This window comes from Leptidea sinapis, chromosome 19, assembly GCF_905404315.1.
Source record: "Leptidea sinapis chromosome 19, ilLepSina1.1, whole genome shotgun sequence".
NCBI lineage: Eukaryota > Metazoa > Arthropoda > Insecta > Lepidoptera > Pieridae > Leptidea > Leptidea sinapis.
Genome location: NC_066283.1, coordinates 1,744,745 through 1,764,808, shown reverse-complemented (window position 1 = coordinate 1,764,808; position 20,064 = coordinate 1,744,745). Strand labels below are relative to the sequence as shown.

General features: G+C 35.3%; 1 protein-coding gene across 3 annotated transcripts in view; it reads left to right on the top strand.

The window, feature by feature from the left end:
* Positions 1 to 20,064, top strand: part of LOC126969873 (NACHT and WD repeat domain-containing protein 2) — an 82,879-nt gene that overhangs the window by 30,620 nt on the left and 32,195 nt on the right. For 2 of the 3 annotated variants that reach the window (XM_050815456.1, XM_050815458.1), the window contains exons 2-4: positions 13,042 to 13,205; positions 14,603 to 14,791; positions 17,657 to 17,824. In XM_050815456.1, coding sequence (XP_050671413.1) covers positions 13,042 to 13,205; positions 14,603 to 14,791; positions 17,657 to 17,824 — 521 coding nt within the window. The remainder of the gene's footprint in view (positions 1 to 13,041; positions 13,206 to 14,602; positions 14,792 to 17,656; positions 17,825 to 20,064) is intronic. The other variant, XM_050815457.1, reaches the window with a different exon arrangement.

Here is a 20,064-nt window from a genome sequence, read left to right as displayed (position 1 = left end):
AATAATAAAAATTTATTAACGATGCGGGACATTCAGTAAAATTGTGTTTTAACTTTTAAGTAAGTATATCTTTATTTGGAACAAACACTACAAATATAGGTAAACATTTACATATTATAATAACAAAAAATATGAAAAACTTATCTAAATAATTACGAATATAATATACATGCCTAAACTGATTAAAAGTAACATACATTAAGAACCAAAGAAAAAAAAAGTAAGGCTTAGGGACTACGCGCACTTATTCAGCTCCTATCGCGTTTCGCTGAACGATTTTGGTCACACTTATACAGCTCTGCTTCTATCAGCCGCGTACGGCGTCGTAAGAATGAGAATAATAACTTTAAATCACGTCTGCACTCTTTAATCTTTGCGTGCATAATGATTACGTCAAATCAATGCAGGAACAATACAGGTCGCAACTTGTCGACAAGGAGTCGCGAACCATCCCTGTAAAGAGCTGTTCCGCCGAATTCGACGGCGAACAGCGCTGTACGCGACCGAACGCTCTCTATAGCATTCGTATAATAAAAACACATTAATTCTCATTTTATGCTGGTTTGCCGCGAAAGCAGAATGGACGCGGAAAGCTGAATCGACGCGTACACGTCTCCATACAAAATTGTTGTTTTCTATGGACAAAAGCTGAAAAGAGCTGAATAAGTGCGCGTAGACCCTTATTCTATATCAACATAATAAGGTGGTGTTTGCAGTGTTTTGTCCCAAAAAGGTTTGCTACTCAGCATATTAGTTGGGTATAACCCAACACTGATTTTCAGTAGCTACCTTCAATAATGCGGCCGTCGCGATTACAGCCACAAGTGCTTCCATTATTAAATACAATAATTAGTTAATAAATAATAAATAAATAAATGATAGTACTCAAAACATAAGATAAAAAATAACATTGTTGTATACGGCTAGGTCGTAACAATTTTGATATAATATATTGATTATCTAATCTATATATATAAAAATGAATTGCTGTTCGTTAGTCTCGCTAAAACTCGAGAAAGACTGGACCGATTTGGCAATTTTAGGTCTTGAATTATTTGTGGAGGTCCAGAGAAGATTTAAAAGGTGAATAAATAGGAAAATGCTGCTAAATTAAATAAAAACAACAAATTTGTTTTTCCCTTGATGTGTCCATACATAATTTCTATGAGATAATTTATTGACGCACGGTTTGACAGTTCTGCTGTGAAACAATTTCATTACGACAGCAGGGTGCATATTTTACGAAGTAATTTTTGATGTTACAGAACAACGTCTGTCGGGTCAGCTAGTATATGTATAAAATTCTCGTGTCCCGGTGTTTGTTACATAACTCATCCTATTTTCAAATATTTGTGTAATTAATCCCATAAGTGAGGGTCTTAAAACATAAATTGTTTACATTTGCAAGAGCGACATCTCAATTCAATTTCCTAGTATGCGAACTTTGATTGAGCAGGTATCAACTGTAAAGTAGATCCTGTAGATGAAGCCACAACCTGAGAGTTGAACAAAGCATACAAAGATTTATCAACGATAAGTCACTCGAACGGTTGGCTCAGTTGGTAATTTTTTTTTATGTATGTACACCGATTACTCTGAGATTTATAATCCGATTAACGTAATTGTGCTTTAGTGCGATGTGGAATAGATGCCATTTGTTCCCATAAATTTTACACAGTTTGGCCCAGTAGTTTTCATTTTATAAAATTTTTTGGCTACGTTGATGATATAATTGATTTTTGTGTACGGCTTTTTTAAGAGTTTTTATTCAGGTTGATTATATATTATTATTATTAACTGACACTAAATAGTAAAAAATAAAAAAACTACGTGCCAAGCCAAATATAGTAGGTACCTACACTTGCCGCGTGTGACTTTGAGCGGGATAGCTTGATCTAGAACAAAACAAGTGGCCAGACAACCTTAATAATTACAGTAAGTAAGCTGTTTATAATATTAAGTTTTATTTTGTTTAGGGCTTGGCACCGACTTAAAACCTATCAATAGGTAGCCCATATTCATAATAGTATTTTATTAATAATAAAGGTAATGGTTTGCATAAGAGGTGTATAAAGTTAAATTTTTAGTTATATGATACTTTTAAGTTTTTATCTACACTCATGCTTTAAATCCTCTATTAAAGATTCTGAAACAGTTAGCTTATTACCAACATTAAAACACCCAATATCGTAATAACCATTGTGGTCTACGTCCTCTCATCCTCACCCAGCCTTCTCCATCATCAACTAACTGCCTTTTATACTAATTCTGCTCGCTATGTGCCTTTGTTATTGACGTGACAAATGAGCCGATAGTGTGTAACTTTTTAATACCATTTCTGATGTGTTTTTTTTTTTTGACCAAGTTGAATATTTTGACCGAAAACAGCAGTGGTCGGTTACAATTTTAAACGTGACATCTATTAAAACATTTTTAACAGCTTATTATTAGGAGTTATTCTCCTCGGAGGTAGGTATTCCATATATGTATCTCGGGGACGTGCGATTTTACAACTCGGGTGTATCGAGGGCCTTGTCTTCGCCTAGTGCCTACAAATTGCTCCCTCGTTATTAATCACTAACGTAAACTACTCTCCTGTAAAGGACAACATACTATTATTTGCAAAGACTTAATTAAATAAATATGAAAAAAGAAGACAGTTGGTGTTTCTACTTGCGCGTAATCAATCGTTACTGCTAAAGTTAGTCCCAAATTGTATGTTTTGGAGCCAACACAACGTAAGCGCTCTTTACATACATATTTCCGCATTTAGGATTAAAGATTTTATGTCTCAAAAGGAACCAAAGGTACATGAGAACAAACATTCTAGATAAATATAAAAGAAAACATAATTTTTAAAGTTACAGTGACTTTTTACAATAAAAATTCAAAACACGCTATGTTCTAAGATAACAAACTATTTTAATTTAGCTTTAAATTTTGAAGATTTTTCCTCAAATATATCTTTCGGCAATTTTAATCTGTAATCAATTTATCGGAAAATTTAGTGCACTAATAACTTCACCAAAAGCCAATTGGGTAACTTTAAAAATAAAACGTACCAGCGAGCTAACCTGGGACGTTTATCAGTCGAGTGTATTAACTATTAATCACCTGGAAATCAGCGAAGCAAAGAGCTGGCAGAGCATCAAAGCGCATAATTTTACGTGCAGCTTATTCGAATCAGCTGTTAGCACGCCGCCATCTTTGTTGTTTATTTTTAATTCCGATTACCGTGGACCAGGGGTGCTCAAACGGTCGATCGCGAACGACAGGTCGATCACGAGTGCTTTTTGAGTCGATCTCTAGAAAAAAATCCGATATAGAACTATTCACAGATTTTGTTTTAGATTAATAAAATCGGTAATATCCGTACTATTTTATGAAAAGTATGCTCAGGACATGAAGTGTCATGCAGATTCAAGATCCAAAGTCACTCTTTAGTTAAGTTTAGAACTCTAGACACTAGAACGCGTTTGTTTTATAAGAACCAATAAACTCGCAATTTTGAATAATTATGAGTTTTTTCATTGATATTTTAGAGCAGCAAAACTAATATCTATGTCATCGTGACACTCTACATAGACGACAATCCTTCATCACACATACTTGATGCCTCTCAGAGTCGATCAATCGTAGTCTAACAATTTTGAGGTAAATCGCGAGCAGTTCAAGCTTGAGCAACCCTGCCATGGACTATGAACACATTGGATACAGCCACGGTATTTCAAATTTATCGGAGTTTTCCAGATATTCTTTTTTTAGTCAACTAACGTGGGTAGAGGAATCATAGGTAATATTTATCAATTATTCAAACTAAAATTATGTGTTGAAAACTTTTCATTTAGAAACGATGTTTGTAGCAATTTTATGTAAAGTAGTAAATTGCCTTACATTTGTGAATATGTTTTTAATACTTTTTCCTGTATTCTATTGACTGATACGATTCCGCCAGGAGATGAACAATTTAAATAACTTACAATTTTATTGCAGTATCAAATTCAAATATTTGTTAATCTTTTTAACCGCGTATGATGCAGAACTAAAGTCTATTAGCCAATTCTTCAATATTCAAGATGATTAAATTATCACCGATTAATTTTACGAGTTCATTGGTGATAAATATATACTGTTATTGCAAAAAAGTTAAACATGTGTTGAACACTTGTTTTAGACAAGTTCTTTTACAAATCTGTCATTCTGTTGTTTAACGTTCAACAATCTTCAGACATTACTTATATTTAAACACAAGTCGAAGATTGTCTAAGGTTTGTTTAACGTATAGACTATAAATCATTTTCATAACGAAGATTGAGATTATATGATGACAGATGGATGACAGCTGACAAAAATTGTGTTCCGTTCCTTTAATAATTGTTCCTGTACACTTCAGTTTATGTTATGCTTAACGACGCTTTAGTTAAACACAAGCTAAACACTATTTAGTAATAGAAAGAGATAAACTTCATTTTTGACGTCGTCATTGTAAGGTCACTGTGTAACAAAACACTTGTCGAAGCCATGTTTAAATTTTTTTTTTTGTTATATAGCCGGGCATAATAATAAAATGGGCATATGACATATTCATGGGAAAAATGCTTTTAAGAAAATAATACACGAGGCTAAGATTATGTTAACTGAATGACGTCACCGCTCAGTAGTCATCACTGTGACGCTTAATGTATTGAATGTTATATTACGCATTATCGTTAATTTCTGCGACGTGACGCTACGCGTAATTCAAGATAAATTGATAAAAAACGGTCATATGCGTTACAGCTTTTCTATTGCTGAAATAAAGCATTTTCGTAAATAGCAGACGTCGACTGACATTATACTTAGGAAAAGAATTTAAAATCTGGCATCTTGTCGTTGCTTTCTGTTCGCGATGAACTAAAGAAAGATTGATATCTTCTTAAAGATTTATATTTCGTCTGTCTTAAGGACGCGTTCTCAAAAGAGAGAGGTATCGAATCGCACCACTACACTGACACCGCTCAAACACATACACGAACTTAAAGCTAATAGCGGGAATCAAATGAATTTGATACTACGCAAGTTTGAATTTTGGTTTTTTTTAATACATAATATCTATTTTTGATAATTGGTTGGTGTATTCGTTTAGTAGTTAAATATTGAAACTTTAGATGGCAGTTCTGTCGCATAACGTAGTGTGCAGTAAACGCAGTTTTTTTTAAATCCAAGATGGCCGCCATGAAAAATTATGATTTCAGCAATATGGGTATCGTATCCAAGGTTATCGAGGGTGCAGAGAACGATTTTGGGATCATTTTTGAAATCAAGATGGCCGCCGCGCAAAATTATGATTTCAACAAAATGGGTATCGGATCCGAGGTTATCGATGGTGCAGAGAACGATTTTGGGATCATTTTTGAAATCCATGATGGCCGCCGCGAAAAATTATGATTTCAGCAATATGGGTATCGTATCCGAGGTTATCGAGGGTGCAAATAACGATTTTGGGATCACTTTTGAAATACAAGATAGCCGCCGCGCAAAATTATAATTTCAACAATATGGATATCGTATTCGAGGTTCTCGAGGGTGCAGAGAACGAATTTGGGATCATTTTTGAAGTGAAACTTCTTTGCCCGCACGAGAGTAAAATTTATACGGATGAAACGGAATAAAGTGTCACGAAAATGAAGGACGTTTTTATCCAAGAAGAGGAGATTGAGTCTGATTGAGATAGAGTGAGAAAATGCGAATGTAGTATGAATCAGACGGTACCGCTATGAAGTAAAACAAATTCACTACTAGCATTGTATCATGTAGGTTTAGCGCGCGGCCGCGAGTAAGTAGAACATCTTCCCTACTAGCCAAAGCTACAATACAAATATTGTGCAGGTTTCATGAGTAATAATAATTAGTAAAACATTTAATAATTTCTAATATTGAGAAAAATAAATTAGGATAATTATTAATAATAAACGAGATTAAAAAATTGGTTTTCACAAATAAGTTTCAATTCTGACATGTGTACTTTGTACGCACGCCATTTTTTGTGTTGTCTGGTTCTTTGGACGTAGCTTCCTCCCTAAGGACACCTCCCCTACAAGTGGAGTTGAAAAAAATACTGGAGACTAACCTTGTCCCGTATTGTTGGATAGGTCTTTGAAAGTTAGATCCAGGTTTGATACATGACATTTCCTTTGGACTTTTGAAAATAATGCGGGATTAAGGAAGATAAACGTTACACTTATGTAATAGCTTATACCTTATGATTACAATATCTATTGAAATAACTCTTCTTGACATAATATGGTCGTAATAATTGATAAGAAGGGTAGAGCTTCTTGTGGTTAAAAAGAGGATGAAAATTTTTTTTGCATGTAGGGTATCATTAGATAGGTCTTTCAAAATAAAATTTTGAGATTTTTTAATAAGATTGGTAACGGAATGTGTATTGTAAATATTGTGGGTGAAAAGTCGAAACGTAAATATTTATATATTTAGGGAATGAAGAATTAATTTAGCATGTGGGATATTGTTAGACAGGCCTTTTATCATAAAATTTAAGTTCATGAATGAATTCTATTTTTAACGATGTAAATGACACCAATGAAGAAAATTTTGTATATTTCATAGGCGCCATCATGGATTTGGATTTTGACCCGATATTCGTTATTGTTGACCCCGAAAACCATGAAAACGACACCCATGAAGAAAAATTAGTAAATTTCATAGGCGCCATCTTGGATTTCGATTTTGACCCGACATTCGTTATTCTTGACCCCGAAAACCATGAAAATGACACCCTTGAAGAGAAGTTGGTAAATTTCATAGGCGCCATCTTGGATTTAGATTTTGACCCAATATTCGTTATTGTTGACCCCGAAAACCATGAAAATGACACCCACAAAGAGATGTTGGTAAATTTCATAGGCGCCATCTTGGATTTCGATTTTGACCCGATATTCGTTATTGTTGACCCCGAAAACCATAAAAATGACACCCATGAAGAGAAGTTGGTAAATTTCATAGGCGCCATCTTGGACTTCGATTTTGACCCGATATTCGTTATTGTTGACCCCGAAAACCATGAAAATGACACCCATGAAGAGAAGTTAGGAAATTTCATAGCCGCCATCTTGGATTTCGGTTTTGACCTGATATTCTTTATTCTTGACCCCGAAAACCATGAAAATGACACCCATGAAGGTAGTTGGTAAATTTCATAGGCGCCATCTTGGATTTGGATTTTGACCCGATATTCGTTATTCTAGACCCCGAAAACCATGAAAATGACACCCATGAAGAGAAGTTGGTAAATTTCATAGGCGCCATCTTGGTTTTCGATTTTAACCCGATTTCGATTTTATATAGACTTAATATTTAGGGATGAACTTAAAAATCACTGATTCTACAAAAAAATAAGAAACATAATTTTTAGAAAATCTGACTGCTTACAAGTAAGTATCAAAGACAGTATTGTAGAGCTTATACAAAATATTCATGTTCGTACAGCGATCTTTTCGAGTTGTCGAGCTGCTGCTTACAACTGTGGCCGAGCGCGGACTGACGTTGTTTCGATAGATCTTTCTGTGCAATGCGTACGGAGTGACAAAATAAAATAACCCTTAATACCACACTTTAAAGCTCATGCTTTTCAGAAAAGTATATGAATTTTAGACGATTCATTTATATTTTTTCTGAGATTATTTATAACATATTCATTAATTTATTTCCCGTGTTTTTGAAAATATTATATCTGCATTCCTTACGTAATTTTTAAGATACAAAATTATGTAAGTAGTAGCAGAAAACTGATCCTGAATGAAGCCCCATTTCGTCAATTTTGTGTGAAGAGGTAACGGATAATCGTTTTTACGAAATAAAATATCAAAATTTCAAAGCAAAAATTTCCCGCTAATTGGAGATAAAGAAGTAATCTATTTGTGGCAATTTTTAGTTTTGTTAGAATTAGTTTCATTTCATCACAAACTCTACTGAAAATTATCTTATTTTTGTCGGATTCGTAAACGCGTCCTTAACAGGATTAGATAAAATAGTTCTTGTATAGTTGAGGTGTCGTGTGTGAGTTGAAGTAGAAGAGTGAAATGAATGTTTTATTTGACAGATAGATGAAGGATGAAGTATGATTGACAGAGTAGGTAAATGGAGTAATAGTAATTGTTTGACAGGTTAAGGTGTATGACTCCATATAATAATAAATTAAACTTAATCCAGTCGACGATAGGAAATCTGGCGTCGACACTTTCATAATTTACCAAAAGGAAATATTACTTTGAAAAGAACAAAGGTTTATCTGTTTAAAGCGATCTGCAAGACGGTACCTAACTCTATTAAAACATAATTAAGAATCCAGATTAAACCAAGGCTGTATGATATAATAACACAGAGCGGTATAAAATATTCATTTATAGGCAAACAAGCTTTGTACACACTGGCTGGAAAAGCTCGCAAACTAGGTCGTAACGTCACGCTTTGACGTCATCCGTGACGTCAGTCGCGCCTTCCCCCTGCCACGCCTATCCGTGGAGTTGATCCCCGTTATCAGAAGAAAGATAATTTTAGTAAAGCTCCATGTAAAAGTAAGATTGTTTGAAAGTTTATGTTATTGTGTCGGCATCTTCTATGTTTTTATGTTAAATTAGTAATAATAATAATAATAATAATCTTTATTAAAATAAGAAAACAACCATTATACAGCTTCTTAATCTATACAATTAACTAAACACAATAGAACTAATTAAATATTCAAAGTTAACTTTCGTTATTATAGGTAACTTAGTGGCTGTCATTAAACTGATTAACCCTATCGTTTCGTACTAGTAAAAACTGTATCACGAAAGGATAGTATTCATCGTCCTTAGATCAGCGATACTTAGGTGCGTGTACTTGAAATAAGCAAACTTATACAAACTAGGTACTTGAGTTTGTTCAAAATCGATCAAGTGTTATATTATATTTACGTTATGACTGTTATGTGTGTATGGTGAATGTGTGTATGTGTGAAGGGTGATGTGTGTACTGTATTTATGTACCCGAGGGGAAGAAATGCCTTTGTGCCTACTGGTCAAATAAGATTTTTCAGTAAATTTTCGGTCTCATTGTAGTCCAATGACTTCAGATATTTATCAATTGTGGTTTTGCATGATCTTTGATAAAGATTTTTAATTTTAAAAATTTTATTTAGTTTGTTGTAAAGGTTGGGACCAAGATAACCATGATATCTTTGAGCAAAGGATGTCCTAAATTTAAGTATTTTATATACTGCATCTGTAGCTAGAGACAAGTATAGCAAGGGGTCGCACTAGTAGAAATATAATAATAAAGCAGTCATCTACCTATCCTCATATAATCTAAATCTATACATATAAATAAAACTGGAGTGTCTGTTTGTAATATTGAAATAACCGTTTACCACTTGTATATGAATATAATATATACGGTACATAAAATAAAATTTTTTTTTTTACAATTTTTGTCTGTCTGTTTGTTCCGGCTATGCTCCGAAAAGGCTGGACCAATTTTCACGGGACTTTTATTGGCAGGTAGCTGATGTCATAAGGAGTAACTTAAGCTATTTTAGAAAAATAAAGTAATGTTGCGATGTCCAAGAAACGGTCTAACTCTAAAAAATAATTTATATGGCAAAACAACGTTTGCCGTGTCAGCTAGTCTTCCATATGACTATGATCTATCCGTTAGATACACTTTAGACAAGCTATGTATGAACCATGAAAGTAGTGCTAGAGAATTGTTGAAAAACTATGTATAAGGGTTTCTATGGGAACCGTCCGTCCCTCTAACAATAGGTTGCATTTACAGCAGAAGTTTTGACTGTATGTAGGTATTCATTAAAATTGTCGGTATGACAAAAAAAAACATGATTTTTGAACGAGATGGTCGTTTTCATTGCTGCGTCTTTCATTTTCATCTTTACTAAGCTAGTTTGATATGAAACATCTACTCGATGATGAACGATCAGAGACTCAGCATCTCGTGGACCATTCGACGTTCACTTCGCCTTCGACGTCAATCCGTTGACCACCTGTAGAGTGTCAACGAGTGACGCCGGACAACGAGGCGGTGGGGGTCGAGTGCTGTATTACGCTAATGCCCTTTAAGATGAAAAGTCTCGTGTTCGTGTAATTATACCGGCACACATCATATAGCTCTACTAGTTCTACTGCTACCAAAGTTTAAGTACGGAAAATCAATTAAAGAAATAGGGGCTCTTGCGGTCATATAGTAAGGTGTAATTCATATCGCACAGCTAGGGTTGCCAACTATACTGTTTTTAACAGTATTATACTGTTTTTCACTAAATTATACTTTTTACTGTTGAACAAAAATAAAGTATACAAAATACTGTTTTCAGCATGCAAACACATTATGTGTTATACTTACTCGCTCACACTTTGTTTTATTTAGTCAGAGCCTCAGAGGGCGCTCACTGCTGCACATCGTGAGCGTAGCCACAAACCTATCACACCGAGTTTCTGAACGAATCTGTCAATGTCAAATATTCAAGACTGTCAGTGACAGACATGCGAGTGTATGCGTTCTCGTTCTCATTCGCAGGACATATAACCTTTTTTTACGTGGACCGTGAATTAAATCATATATTTTATTTTTAGTTATAATTGTGGTGAGGCGTTTGAAGTTTTTAAACAAGATTAAATTTGAAAGTTGTGCGAGCAGTTCAAAAAAATATGTATTTAATACAATAAATGAATAAAATACTGTTCATTTTTCTAAAATACTGTTTAATATTCTTCACAGTCCTGAATATACTTTATTTCTTGTAAAAAAAAGTTGGCAACCCTACGCACAGCGCTACCAACCTACATTTTAATTCACCTAGAAGTTGCCTCTCTTTCTATCGCGTGACTCTTACCTCTTCTGATAACATTAGAGTTGACTTATTTACCTACATCTGTATCTACCTAGTGTAAGGTCATCGTATAAAAATGGTTCAGTTTTTTTCTATAATATAAATAGGTAAGTACCTATGTAATCGTAATTTTAAACCAAAATTCTTTCGTCTGTAGTCAAACCTACATTAGTTGCAGATAGTAATGTTTGCGTTGGAAGACCACGACATAGTCAAACCTACTTACTTTATAAAAAGTACAAGTACGGAAAATCAATTAAAGAAATAGGGACTCTTGTGGTCATACAGTAAGGTGTAATTGTGATCGCACAGCGCTACCAACCTACATTTTTATTCACCTAGAAGTTGCGTCTCTTTCTATCTCGTGACTCTCACCTCTTCTGACGACATTAGGGTTAACCTCTTTTTCCTACATCTGTATCTACCTAGTGTAAGGTCATCGTATAAAAATGGTTCGGTTTTTTTCTATAATATAAATAGATCGTAATTTTAAACCAAAATTCTTTCGTCTATAGTCAAACCTACATTAGTTGCAGATAGTAATGTATGCGTTGGAAGACCACGACATACACAAACCTACTTACTTTATAGGAAATAAATAAGTAGCTATCATGAATGATAATTTCATTATAATAATAATCACATTAAAATAGATTGTTTCAGCGACTTAACGAAACTTATGACTGAATTTTTAAAATATTGGTTGGATACTATACTAATACTGAACAATACTTAATCTCAAAAGTTAAAACTTATAAAAATTAAAAAATTAGAATAAAAATATTTTTATCTATTTATTGATATAAAGGAACAAACAGTCGTATACAAATAATTAAATCTAATTGACCAAAATTGTCTCATAAATTATTAAACAAAAATTTAAAATGTAATCTAATATATAAAATTCTCATGTCGCGGTGTTTGTAGTTAAACTCCTTCGAAACGGTTCTCATGAAATTTTGAGTGCATATTGGGTAGGTCTGAGAATCGGACAACGTCTATTTTTCATCCCCCTAAATGGTAAGGCCACGCCAAATTTATTTTTTTAATTTTTTTGACATTTTTTTAAATTTGTTTGATTATGAGTCAGCATTAAAAAATACATACAACTTCAAATTTTCACCCATCTACGATCGTTTACTACGTCGCGCGTCTACGTCTAGCTACGTCGGCAATACAACGTTTGCTGATATTAAAATCGCGATACAAAAGCAAAATATATCAATTGCAAATATATCTACTAGCAGCGAATCCCGATGTTGCTCGGGTTAAATTACATCGCACGTTTGATGGTTTAAGAAATATTTAAGGATCCATTTTCTAAAGTAGGTAAATATAATATATTTCTATCTTAAATAATAAGACATATCTACTTATTCGACCACTTAACATACGCTGTAAAGTGTATCAAATTAATTAACCTATTATTGAATCCAAATAATTATAAGTTGAAATAAGAAACACTTAAATAGTAAAATTATATTTTAACTTTCTAGATCATTTTAGAAATTTTTAGAATTTTCTAGACCATTTCGGATCGATTTTATCTGTTACACGCATTTTTGAACTTCCCATATCATTTCAGAAATTTTTAGAATTTTGTAGACTGTTTCACATGAGTTTCATCAATTGTACATATTTTGGAACTTTATAGAGGATTTCAAAAAGTCTTAGAACTTTCTAGATCATTCCAGAAAGCCTTAGAACTTTCTAGATTGACACAGATGTATATAATTTCACATTTTTGCCACCCAGAACCACTCGCTTCCACCCATCCCGACCAAACTCCCTTATGCACACAAGGGGACCGAGGGGTATTAGCCATCACAACGGGAATTTGATCAAAGTTGTGGATGATAGAGAATACCGTGGACATACGTACGAACATTATCATTTTATATAATAATATATAAGAACATATAATATATATCTATTAAGAATTAAGATATTAAATATCACAATGAAATACTTTTTTTAAAAAATGTGTTTTGTTGATCTAGTGTAAGTGTTGAAAGTAACACACTAAAAAATTGCTATGTGTATAAGTTTTGTTTACATCTGTTTGGTTTTGTTTAGTTTATGCCCTTGAGTGTATTTATAAATAAATGTATATTTGTTTCAACTTACTTTCCAAAGTACAAAATAACATAGCGTAGACCGAATTGTTGCGCCCGCAGGTCGCCTTCGTACCGCGTCACCAAGCCGCCGGTGGAGGCGACGCCCGAGCCTGCGCAGGAGTTGCTCGAGCCCGCGGCCTCCTTCAGAGACAAGAAGCCGCAGCTCAAAGGCCCCAAGAGCCAGATAGGGTCCAGTGTTTCCGGTAAGTTTTGAAAAACATTAATTGGAATGATAACCCAAGTATTCGTTCGTACTCGGCTAAGTCGAGTTAGTAGGTAAGTCTTTTGTGGGGCGACGTATATGCTTTTACAACAAGATCCCTGAAAATATTCAAAGCCAAAAGTATTACGTTATTCAGAAGAATTGTTAAAAAACGTTTGTGTGGTAAAGGTTACTATAACATAAATTACTTTCTTAATGATACCACAGATTGGGAATGGAGCGACCGCACTCAGGCTATTAAATATTAAGTTTAATTGTACAATATTACTTTGTAAACATATTTTTTGATGAAAAAAATGGCCGCTTAGTTGGTTGCGCCCATTCTTCAGGTCGTTTTGGAATTGGTGATAGTTTTTGATTTTCAATAAGTGATGTTACATCCTTATTTGAATAAAATATTATTATTTGAATTTGAAGTCCTTTTGCAAGTGGATAGTACGTAGGTTGAACCATTGACTCTCACCACGAAGCCTCCGGTTCGCGTCTCGAATTCACATACGTTTATTCGACGCTTAGTTCATTTCGGCAACGCTCTTGTGATTGCTCTGGTTCTCATAAAAAAATAGGGACTGCGGTGATCGGCCATCGCGCTTTTTTATGTTTTTTTTTACATTTTTTATTGACACTCTTGCCCCTCATGTGATCCCAATAACCGCAAAGCACAGCTAGAGGCTGTAGTGTTTCATTTGAGAGTTCCGCTGCCTATCTTCCGGCGTCATCGGCGTCATTAGTTCTATGCAGGGGTGGGACAGACGCCTTAAAGTGACGTTTTCAGAAGACTGTAGTGCCATCTGTTAGTTGGCCCGAAAATGAAAGCTTTGTCAGCTGTCACTCGCTTTGAAACCTTTCAACTTTTCTTTATTTGTGTCACTGCCCACTGGTCATAAAATGGCGGCTACTTCTAGCGTTTGCGCATGTTTGTAGTTCTCGTGTTCCATTTTGCTTAATTACACTACTAAATCCATCTTTTATGTTCTATGTTGTGACAAAATTGAATAACCTTTATTGTCTTCCTCTAATATAACAATAATATATACCAGTGGGATGTTCCTTTGCACAGGAAGCCGGCTAGATTATGGGTACCACAACGGCGCCTATTCCTGCCGTGAAGCAGTAATGTGTAAGCATTACTTTGTTTCGGTCTGAAGGGCGCCGTAGCTAGTGAAATTACTGGGCAAATGAGGCTTAACATCTTATGTCTCAAGGTGACGAGCGCAGTTGTAGTGCCACTCAGAAATTTTAGGTTTTTTGAGAATCCTGAGCAGCACTGCATTGTAATGGGCATGGCGTATCAATTACCATCAGCTTAACGTCCTGCTCGTCTCGTCCCTTATTATCATTAAAAAAAAATATTAATGAGAAAATCGATCATTCCAGATTCCATATCTCTGTCATCACCGCTGACATGCACATCTCCACGTGTGGAGGTGGTTGGTCCACCAGTTCCGGCCAACGTCGCTGCGCTGTCAGAAGAGCATAGGTCCTACCTCATAGGCAAGGTCCCTGCACAACGCACGAGAAAGCGACGCGCGATGCTCATCTACGTTTGCGCTGCGGATTCCCAAGGTTTCTATTATAACACTAGAAATAAGGGATTGCTTGTAACTAATTCTAGTAGGCTTCATAAGATACATTATAGCTTTAAGGGTAAATGTATACACTTCTATAATAAAGTCCCAGCCACTGTTCAGGCATTATCTATAAATAAATTTAAATGTTTTATAAAAAATGGCTCTGTCGTAAATCCTATTACTCCACTGTTGAATATCTAAATGATCGGACAGGCTGGGACTAGATTGTGATTATTTTATAGCGATAGAAATGACTGTACAATATTGTATATTTTTATTGAAAAGAGCGCAAAAAAAAGAATGCTGGGAGAGTTTCTCGCGCCGCTTCTTCTCTCTCAGAGCGCCATTTGTTTCCGAAGCGGTAGTAGTATCTAGTAGTATAAGAAATGACATCAAAAAGAATTCTAAAGGAATCAATTTTGAGAAAATAAATGCCTTTCTGAATACAAGCTCTTAGACAGAAATCTATACGTACTTAGACTGCTCATATTTTTCTTACGAAAGCTTAAACTTAGCTGAGTGTAAGCCTATCATTATCTTTAATTTCGTTTACATAGTCTTTTGACAGCTGAAATTATGCTGAGCCTAAACTAAGACAGCCAATGCAAAGCACATGTTCGCGTTTTATCATACTAAGCTAAGTTTTACGTAAGTAAACCTAATGAACATGAATTCGCGGCGCTGCCTTCATTTTGCCACTTTGCTTTTTAAAATTATCCGTACTCGTAAACCACCTTATTTGTTCCACAAATTGGAGTTCTCACGACGCCAGGTCGTACAATTTCGTATGACAGGACTGGCATTAGAAGCGCTCTCTGGGTTTCCACGGAAGACCAGCGTTGTGGATTTTCTCGAAACCACAACTATGCTGAGTTGGGGGCCCATTGGCGTCATTAGATCATAATTAGATGAGTATAACTTTAAGAACTATTACCAGAATGTATAATGACGTCAATAAACATTTTTTCTTTCTTTCTTTCTAAAGTCTGAGCAAAGTCTGAGTACGCTCTACTGATCTCAGCCTCAGAATATATCTTAGTTTAAGAGAAGGGCAACACGCATAAAACTAAAATATCATTCTCATCATCTGTTCCTCCCATAGTTAGTCGTGTATGGATTTCTTCCACGCATGATCATTATGGGATGAACTTATTTTTGTGGTGTTACAAGGAATTACGACTACCTTACTTACGATACCTTTAAACAAAATAATGTGAAAAAATAAACCTTTTAAAACAAACTCCAAAAATAAAATGTGCGGACGCACTAAAATGCCTCCGTGGGCTTTTAAGTGGAAACATAATTACACAGTTTAATACAAGTATTTCGTTGTTTACTTACGCATTACTGCTTCACGGCAGAAATAGTCGCCGGTGTGGTACCCATAATCTAGCCGGAATCCTGTGCAAAGGACTCATGTCGAAGGATGCCGAATACAATGCTGAAAGGCGTGGCCGTGCGGGTTTGCTCTAGTGAGCTATGACCTTAATAAAGTATTTATGTATTTGTTATCGCAACATATTTAGTCTTTCAATTAAATACTTTTTTTGTGTTAAATTAATTTAATTTAACTCTTCAAAAATGGCCAGGAACCGACAAAATATTTTATTTTAAACGGGCAAAAGTGTATTATTTGGCTGCAGGGAATTGTTGAATGAATACCGCAATTTATAATAATTACTGCTACTGAATGAGCTTGTCTCTATCGAACCATGGTGTCCGTATTCCGGTTAACTTGTAATCTTTTTTGACAACTTTTTATGAAAAACTCACTAAGTAGTCATGATAAATATAAAGGCATAAAAGGCATTTATTTTCTCAAAATTTTTAGAATTCCTTTTAATGTCATTTCTAATATATATGTACTAGACACTACTACCGCTTCGGAAACAAATGGCGCTAAAGAGAGAAGAAGCAGCGCAAGAAACTCTCCCAGCATTCTTTTTTTCCGCTCTTTTGAATCAAATATACAAGCCCTTTTTAATCAGCTTTAATTTTTAAATTATTTTATCTTCTAAAGTATGTATTATTGATGGAAGTCGAATTTAGGTTTTGCAGTTTAATAGAAATGTTTAGTTTAAAAAATATAATATGATATGTTTGATAGCACGTAAAATATTTCATCAGGGTATTTTAATAATTTATTACTGTCCGTCAAACTTTGACTCTTTGTTCTTTGAATATGCAGTAAAATAAAATCCATAAATCGATCAATTGCCATATTTTCATCTACAAATTTATGCAACCTACTTTTTTTTTATGGAATAGTAGGACAAACGAGCGTACGGGTCACCTGGTGTTAAGTGATCACCGCCGACCACATTCTCTTGCAACACCAGAGGAATCACAAGAGCGTTGCCGGCCTTTAAGGAAGGTGTACGCGCTTTTTTTGAAGGTACCCATGTCGTATCGTCCCGGAAACACCGCACAAGGAAGCTCATTCCACAGCAGAGTAGTACGAGGTAGAAAGCTCCTTGAAAACCGCACTGTGGAGGACCGCCACACATCCAGATGGTGGGGATGATATCCTAATTTGTGGCGTGTCGTGCTACAAATGCTGTGGAATGAGCTTCCTTGTGCGGTGCGGTGTTGTGCGGGACGATACGACATGGGTACCTTCAAAAACAGCGCGTACACCTTCCTTAAAGGCCGGCAACGCTCTTGTGATTCCTCTGGTGTTGCAAGAGAATGTGGTCGGCGGTGATCACTTAACACCAGGTGACCCGTACGCTTGTTTGTCCTCCTATTCCATAAAAAAAATGTGGAATTCTACTTTCATGCGTTAATTTGCATTATTATTAGTTTAAGTATTTTGCACATTATTTACGTGAAATTGATTCTGGTTAATGTATTCTAACAGACTGTTCGACGGAAAAGGGTGCCCTTCACTGCGGCGTCGCCACACGTCTGCGCATGCGCGCCCGCAAGCTCGGGTGGCGCGTGCACGTGTCTGACCTCCACTGGAGATCTCCTCTAGAACAGCAACGGGACCACCGGTTCCCTGTCTTGTGCATAGCGGAGCTAGCGCGTAAGTTATTGGCTGAATCACTTAAGGCGACACTAAATGCCGGCGACCTTGAGCGATATGAGTTCACGGCACCTATGTAACAAAGTCAACATTTTCAAAATTCTTGCGTCGAAAATTTAACATTTTAACAGTCGCAAACAGTTTAATTGCTTACAATCCTCATTATTGATTACTAATCTTAATAAATGTACCAACACAAAAAAGTAAAACCTATAAGAACAACTTTTATGAGAGCAGTATACTAAACAAATGCATCATGCCGAGAAAAAACCTGTTTAACTGTAAACAAAACTGATAATTCATAATAGCTCTGGAGTGTTAAGGACGCGTTCTCAAAACAGAGAGGTATCGAATCGCACCACTACACTGACACCGCTCAAACACATACACGTACTTAAAGTTAATAGCGGGCATCAAATGAATTTGATACTTTAGCAAGTTTGAATTTTGTTTTTTACCTATGTATTTTTGATAATTGGTTGATGTATTCGTTTAGTAGTTAAATATTAGAAGTTAAGATGGCAATTCTGTCGTATAACGTCGTATGCGCAGTTTTTTTTAAATCCAAGATGGCTGCTGCGAAAAATTATGTTTTCAGCAATATGGGTATCGTATCCGAGGTTATCAAGGGTGGAGAGAACGATTTTGAGATCATTTTTTAAATCTCAGATGGCCGCCGCGCAAAATTATGATTTCAACAATATGGGTATCGTATTCGAGGTTCTCGAGGGTGCAGAGAACGAATTTGGGATCATTTTTGAAGTGAAGCTTCTTTGCCCGCATGAGGGTAAAATTTTTACGGATGAAATGGAATAAATTGTCACGAAAATGAAGGACGTTTTTATCCAAGAAGAGGGGAGGGAGATTGAGTCTGATTGGGATAAAGTGAGAAAATGTGAATGTACCATGAAGCAGACGGTACCGCTATGAAGTAAAACAACTTCACTACTAGCGTTGTATCATGCAGGATTAGCGCGCGGCCGCGAGTAAGTAGAACATCTTTCCTACTAGCTTTGTATTGTGCAGGTTTAATGAGTAATAATAATTAGTAAAACATCTAATAATTTCTAATATTTACAAAAATTAATTGGTTTAGAGAACAGATTAGGATAATTATTAATATAAACGAGATATAAAAATTGGTTTTCACAAATTAGTTTCACTTCTGACATGTGTACTTTGTACGCACGCCATTTTTTGTGATGTTTGGTGCTTTGGACGTAGCTTCCCCCCTAAGGACACCTCCCCTACAAGTGGAGTTGAAAAAAATACTGGAGACTTACCTTGTGGGGTATCGTTGGATAGGTCTTTGAAAGTTACATTCAGGTTTGATACTTGACATTTCCTTTAGTCTTTTCAAAATAATGCGGAATTAAGGAAGATATACGTTACATTAATGTAATAGCTTATATCTTATGATTACAATATCTATTGAAACAACTCTTCTTGACATAATATGGTGGTAATAATTGATAAGAAGGGTAGAGCTTCTTGTGGTTAAAAAGAGGATGAATTTTTTTTTTGTATGTAGGGTATTAGATAGGTCATTAGATAGGTCTTTCAAAATCAAGTTTTGAGATTTTTTAATTAGATTGATAACGGAATGTGTTTTGTAAATATTGTGGGTGAAAAGTCATAACGTAAATATTTATATATTTAGGGAATGAAGAATTAATTTATGAATGAATTTATGAATGAATTCTAATGTTGACGATGTAAATAATACCCATGAAGAAAAGTTTGTAGTTTTCATAGGCGCCATCATGGATTTCAATTTTGACCCGAAATTCGTTATTGTTGACCCCGAAAACCATGAAAATGACACCCATGATAAGAAGTTGGTGAATTTCATAGGCGCAATCTTGAAATTGGATTTTGACCCGAAATTCGTTATTGTTGACCCCGAAAACCATGAAAATGACACCCATGAAGAGAAGTTGGTAAATTTCATAGGCGCCATCTTGGATTTCAATTTTGACCCGATATTCGTTATTGTTGACCCCGAAAACCATGAAAATGACACCCATGAAGAGAAGTTGGCAAAATTCATAGGCGCCATCTTGGATTTCGATTTTGACCCAATATTTGTTATTATTGACCCCGAAAACCATGAAAATGACACCCATGAAGAGAAGTTGGTAAAATTCATAGGCGCCATCTTGGATTTCGATTTTCACCCGATATGATATTCGTTATTGTTGACCCCGAAAACCATGAAAATGACACCCATGATAAGAAGT